Source organism: Cyprinodon variegatus, unplaced genomic scaffold, assembly GCF_000732505.1.
Source record: "Cyprinodon variegatus isolate N-32 unplaced genomic scaffold, C_variegatus-1.0 Scaffold95, whole genome shotgun sequence".
Classification (NCBI taxonomy): Eukaryota; Metazoa; Chordata; class Actinopteri; order Cyprinodontiformes; family Cyprinodontidae; genus Cyprinodon; species Cyprinodon variegatus.
In genome coordinates this window covers 344,846-351,075 of record NW_015150548.1, presented here as the reverse complement: position 1 = coordinate 351,075, position 6,230 = coordinate 344,846, and the positions used below count along the sequence as shown (strand labels likewise).

Below are 6,230 nucleotides of genomic sequence, written 5' to 3'. Positions count from 1 at the left end.
GAAAATCAGAATCAAAATCTGCCCTTTGCCATCACATTTGTTTTTTATTAGACAATGCCTGGGTTATGATGGGTGTATTGATTCGGGGGCGTTCAGACTGTTACTTGAGGGTGTATCCCATATCACACACAAAGCACTGGTATCGATCGCTTCACTTTCTGCTCCTGCTGGTGAAAGACGGAGGAGGACTGAGGTGAACAGCAGGGTTGTTAAAATAGAGTTTGGATACATGCACTTCTTTCCATCTGCAAGAGGTTTTGGTGAAAACTTTCAGTAAAGCAAGTTTGTGTAAAGCAGGATAAAATTAATGTCTGGCATAAAGGTTAGATAGAAAATTCAATTTAGAAGACCACAGAAGATCATCGCTGATAAAACAGAAGGTAAAGACAGAGGAAAAGGATAAAAGAAAAAATGGAAGGTAAAGCGAGAACATGATGGTCTGGATATGAGCATACGTATGTGCCAATGTTTTAGAGAAAGGGGATTCATTTGGAGAAGGTTGCTTGAATATTGACAAAAATTTGCTATTTTTTTTACCAAATCAGACATCATCAACAGTGTTGTTAGGCCAGTGTCTTTTATTAATGTTGCCTATACGGGCAGTTGCCTGGCGGCTCCGTTAGATAGTGTAAAACACAGGTGACAAAGAAAATAATGTGAATCACTTGTTTTTGCATTTAGCAGACGCTTTATTTCAAAGTGACTTGCAAAGAGGACACAATATTGGGATGAAGTAGGCATTATTGGGGGGATTTTGCCTAATGACCAACACTGGTAGCTCATCCTCCCAGTGGGGATTTGAACCAGGGACCCTGATTGCATGTCAGTAGACTTACTACTTCAGATTTTATATTACTTTAAAACAGTCTTGTCAAGTGCTGTGATTTTCTAAATCAATAGCTCTTGCCCTTTCTGAGCTGTATTTTCTTTTTTCAGCCTTAGACACTGTAATAAAATAAAATCAGCATCCAAACTTAAAGAAAATAGGACCGTTGTTCAGCTGTTTAGCTTCGAGCTGCACGCATTGATCCAGGCTCAGCTGTGTGTTTCATGCAAGCCGGTGACACGGCTCTGCTTTATGCACCGCAGCTATGTCTACCATTGTTTGAAACCTTATTTCATTGGCTACAAAGCCAAATAGCCCACGTGGTCTTAACCAATAACAGCAGGACTCTATGAGGAGTAATATTGCGCTACTCAGTGCATCATTGGCTGAAAGGCAAGGAGCGCTTGTGAGACTTAAGCGACTGTCCCTGAGTCAAATTGAGTCATACAAAGATGCGGACACTTTTGTCTTGTAGGTAAGAAGACGATGTAAAGAAACATACCAAACAACACCAGGCAAACAACTAAGGAAATAAGTGTTACGAAGTAAATATTAGTAAGATACTAAGTATTAGCTATGACCAGCTAACTTTTCTGATGTCAAAAACTGGAATATTCCTCTTATGAATATGCTGGATTACTTAACAAAAAGAAAGCTCTCTAGACAATTTCATTTTTTAAAGTGTAGCCTTGATAAGGTAAGCAGCAGTTGTTGTTGAGCTGCTACTACTGCCTCCAGCTCTTGAAGCACTCAATTCTCCTGGCTCCGGGGAGGAAGAAGACGACGATGACGATGCTGTGAGGGTGGTAGCCCTCTTGGTTGAAGAGGCTGAAGTGGTTGAAGCAGCAGTGGTGCATTCGGCAGGTTTAGCAGCGACAGACGATGTGGAGGGGGCCGGTAGGACCGGCTGGGGATGTTTCAGCATCTGGCAGGGAAGCATCTAGTTTGTCTCCTCATTTTCACCTGCAGAGGGCTGAGCTTCCTCTCTAGATGCTAAAGATTGCCTGGGAACAGTCTCAGAGGAGCCTCCATTTACGCGGAGCTTTTTGTTTCTATCGATGCGATACAGCATCAGCCCCCTAAGGCCAACAGCACCGTCCGGTAATGCTGGACGTAGCCAAGACCCCATCAGAATGATGGCGCAGCAGTTATATATCTCCTTTTTTGAAGAGAGTTTGAGTCGGAAATTATTGTTTTTGTTTTCCAATGAGCGGACGTTGGAGAGCAGGATTGATGGAAGCGGCGGTCTGGGATCTCTCTTTAGCTTCGCACTTAGCACCCCTCTGCAGCCTCACCTTCTCCGTCTCGCGCATCTCTTCGTCTGTCCGTTATTGTCCGCTGTTGTTTTGTTGACATCCGACCGTAGCATTCCATAGCTTTTTAAATGGTCAAAAATATTGATATTTAAAACATTTTTGGTTCCATAGCTCCAGCAGGCATTGGCGATCATAGATGCAGGTTTGATCGTTTTAAGAGTTTCTCGTTTTCGAGAGGCACTGCTCTTGGCCGCTGCCTTTGAGCGCCACCATGGTAACAAAGTGGGTGATATTTTACATTATCTAAAGTGAACTAGAGTACAGCAGCCTTTTTGCTGGAAGAAATACTGTTATACTGTATAAGTCAGTTATGTGTAAGTCTGCTTCGTGAGTGAACCTTTTTTTTTTAATTGCTCCCATAAGGTGAATTAGTCTTTCTATGTTTTATAGCTGCAAGCTAAAAATCGATCTGAAGTCACAACATAACACTAACAGAGATCAGCAGCTATTGTACTTACAAGTCCAATAACAACATTGCCTGCATCAGCTTACATCCAGTCACAGGCGGTTTACTTTCTCTGTTCTTGAAGAGTAGCTTATGTGTGTGTGTTTTTAAATAAAACAGCTGATATGATTATTTAAAACACATGTGCCCTATTGGCAGAATCCTGATTTAATACTTTGACGCTTAACTACGTCAAATCATGACATGATTCTGCAAAGCAAGTCATCATTTTCCAAGTGGAGGTTTGAAAATAAAAAGGAAAAGTCCAAGTTTGAGTACAGATGGAATTATATACCAAGAGGGATAACAAATGATTTCCTGAAGCTTCCAAACTGATCCCGCCCAGCCAAAAAAGAACTAAGTAAACACTATCAAGGACATTTTGGCATGAATTACCTTATTTTTATATAAATAAATTATTTTTTTTCATTGTTTCTTACAATAGTTCATAACTAGTTCCCTATAATGCACATAGAATGAATAGGAAGGTGGCCTCTCCTTTTCTGGGTAGGGGCCCCCTGTTTGCTGCTAAGAATAGGTGGAAAAGGCTGAGAGACTCCACTTCATGTACCCCATGGTCTCAGATAGTTTGGTTTTTGGGGCTCAACTACGGTTCTGTTCAGCAACATATGCTCGGCATTTTAGAAATATATTGGGCTTTGCAGATGGTGTATTATGCATAACCCACTTTCAGCAGCTTCTGGTGGTTTATTTTGGATCAGCGTAATTGTACAGTGTGTTATTCTTCCTTCTTTTACATGATATATGGTAGAATTTAAGTTGAATTTTGCTATTGAGAGCTCCTCAGGTTTTGAAAACCAAGTATAAGCCAACCATGACTCTTCCAACTCCATGCTTAGACAGTTGGCCCAAGGTTTTTGTGTTGTCTCTTCCATGAATGGCATGCAGAAGATAGATTTAGTATTCGCTCTCATAATTAAATCTTTGGGTTTTTGAAGACTTTGTTCAGCACCTTGCGGCCTGCTTTTGTGGCAAACATAAACATCATAAATTTCACTGGTCTTTTGTTTGAAAGTACAGAGGAAAGTAGTCCATGATTATGCAATCAAGGATCATTTTACAGTGTTTTGTTTCTTTAACCTATGCAGTTTTAAAATGTGTGCAGCTCCCATTTAAATGATCCAAATGAATATGATTTGATCTAACCCAAAGTTGTGTACGCCTCTTCAAAAAGTCCAGTACTTTATTTTGCTGAGTGCTTTGTCTTTTATTGAAGCTCCTTTATTTTATCAATAGAAATAATTTATGAATCTAATATATAAATAACCGAACCTTATTATTCTGCAAAAATAACGTTCTCTTTAAATGGCTATAAATGTGTGAGGTAAACGTGTTTTTCTTTGTTTTAACGATAGAATTCTGCATTGTTCTTCTTATTGGCCTATATGGGCAGTTACCCAGGGCAGCAGTTGAAAGGGGCAAACACAAGTATCATATAAAATAATGTAACCCGTCTGTAACGCGGGGAAAAAAAGCTAATTCTGGTACATATAAAGCAACGTATTTCATATTGATTGAAAGGGGTCTAGCACAGTCTGGTTTCACATTAAAAATAACTACATATTTCATTGATCAGCTGCTTCACTAGTCTTCTTAACAACTGGCTAAACAGTTTATAAACATTTCCCCAAATGATGCTTTCTCTGCAATGTTTTATTATATATTTCTGATGAAATTTTGAATTTCTTTTTTTGTTGTTGTGTTTTACCATCCGCCTGCTCATCTAATCTGATCGTAATGATGGGATCCCTCCTCCAGTCCTAACAGCTTCTAGCTCCCTGCGACCATCGACCTTATCAGTAGGTAATAGAAATGAAATACAGTGGATACATATTTAATGGCTTGTGCAAACCAAGAGGAGAGGATTACAGAGAGAAGGTGAAGCCTTTTCTTTCATATTAGGGATTGTTTGGTAATCTCTTCTTTCCACCTTTCCATAATTTCCACCAACTACGCTTTAAATAAACAAACAAAAACAAAAACAAAAAATAACCATCCTCCTCATATTCCCCGTCTTTGGTCAAAGCAATCAAGAGAAGACCCACACACACATTATCCCCCCCCTTCCTGTCTTGTTTTAAGTGCGCTCTGAGCGAGAGAGAGCAGGCAGAAAGTGGGGGTAGATGGAGAAAGCAGCTCCTACGTCACAGAGAGACGCTCCTCACGTCCGCGGATAAACACTTGGACACAAAGACACCCAGCATCTCTTGTGTCGGCGTCTTTCTCCTCCGCCTTGCTTCCAGATCAGAGCATAAACACATCCATAAGCAAAAGACGGAGGCGCACCCTGCTTTCCCCACTCCTACACACAATCTTCATTTCTATTGTTGCTGATCCTTATACCACACCCTAAGGCTTCTTATTTTCTGTCATTGCTGATGGGGAAAGGGAGGTTGCTTTTATGAACTGGAGCTACAGGTAATCTGTTTTCAATCGAAAAGAGGTTTCCTCTTAAAGATGAAGAAGATTTGGTCCAAGAAAAGATTTCAGGTGAGTTTTTACTTCATTTATGTAATCAATATTTATCTTCATAGATTTCCATATTTCTTAAAAACACACTTTTCTGTTATATTTCTGCTTTAATTAAAATAATGAACCAAAATATAGATTTAAATAAAGGTTTTAGGATTGGATATCTGCAGAAATTCCAGGTAAAGGTAGCTATGAATAAAAAAAATCCTCCAATTTTCTAGTTAAAACAATCCCAAAATGGACAATCTGTACATCCATTAGGGTCTGGTTACTTTTTTTTTTTTTTGCTCTAGCTGTCAGTTCGAGATTACCTCCTTAATAAAAAAGCAATTCATCACACAGGTTTCACAAATTTGGGGCAGCTGAAAAAAAAAGTGTGTCAGTAGGCTACGCTCTGTGGAGACATGGGAATCAGGCCAGCGATGCACAGGGACGAAGAAGTGAGCAAAAGCTCTGAATCAGGATGCTCTTACCAGTGCTAAGCCCCATCGACATGCACTTTCTTGCTTTTAGCAGCAAATCTACTCCACAAAAACTAACCAAATCTATTCCCTTAGAAGTATTTTTTCCAAATCTGCATATTGCCAAATTGGAGGCTGGTGTTCTGTGATACGAGTTCTATCCAAAGAATTGTGACAAAGACTGAAGCTTATAGGCGGATGTGTCATCGAATTACTTAAAATGACTCAAAAAGCACTAACCATTGGGGACCGGGGATTTGGGGGGGGGAGTAAGTGAGATGTGAGTCATTTCACTTCTCTTACTTTTGCCTTCTGTCCGCTGAAAAGCAGTGAGTCATTGTGAGGAACTGATTGACAGCCTCGCCAGGAAGGGATCTTTTCAGCTGCTTTATCAGCATGGCTGCTCTTATAAAAAGATGCATTCTGGAGGTTTGGGTAAGATTCTGCTTTATAGGCACATATCTGATCATTTAACAGCTTTCTGTAAGGCAGGCAGATATCAAGTATTGCCTACATTTAGGGTTAAATTCAGATATCAGAAACTGGTAGATGACTGCTAGTAGCATTTCTTTGAGGTTGTTTTAGATAAGAGGGTAGCACTTGCTGTTAGTCAGTGTTAGGGTTAGTTAAAAAAAAACAACAACAAAGCTTTTAATAAAACAGTTCTACCACAAAAAGACCAAAAACAC

General features: G+C 39.8%; 1 protein-coding gene across 6 annotated transcripts in view; it reads left to right on the top strand.

Annotated features, from left to right (window-relative positions):
• The window catches only part of speg (SPEG complex locus), an 87,994-nt gene that overhangs the window by 19,127 nt on the left and 62,637 nt on the right, over window positions 1–6,230 (top strand). For 2 of the 6 annotated variants that reach the window (XM_015373977.1, XM_015373974.1), the window contains exon 1: window positions 4,750–5,098. The exons of 3 other annotated variants lie outside the window; for them this stretch is intronic. In XM_015373977.1, the coding sequence (XP_015229463.1) occupies window positions 5,066–5,098 (33 nt within the window). In that variant the 5' untranslated portion in view covers window positions 4,750–5,065. Of the gene's footprint in view, window positions 1–4,749; window positions 5,099–6,230 lie in introns of those variants that run through there. One more of the 6 variants, XM_015373978.1, reaches the window with a different exon arrangement.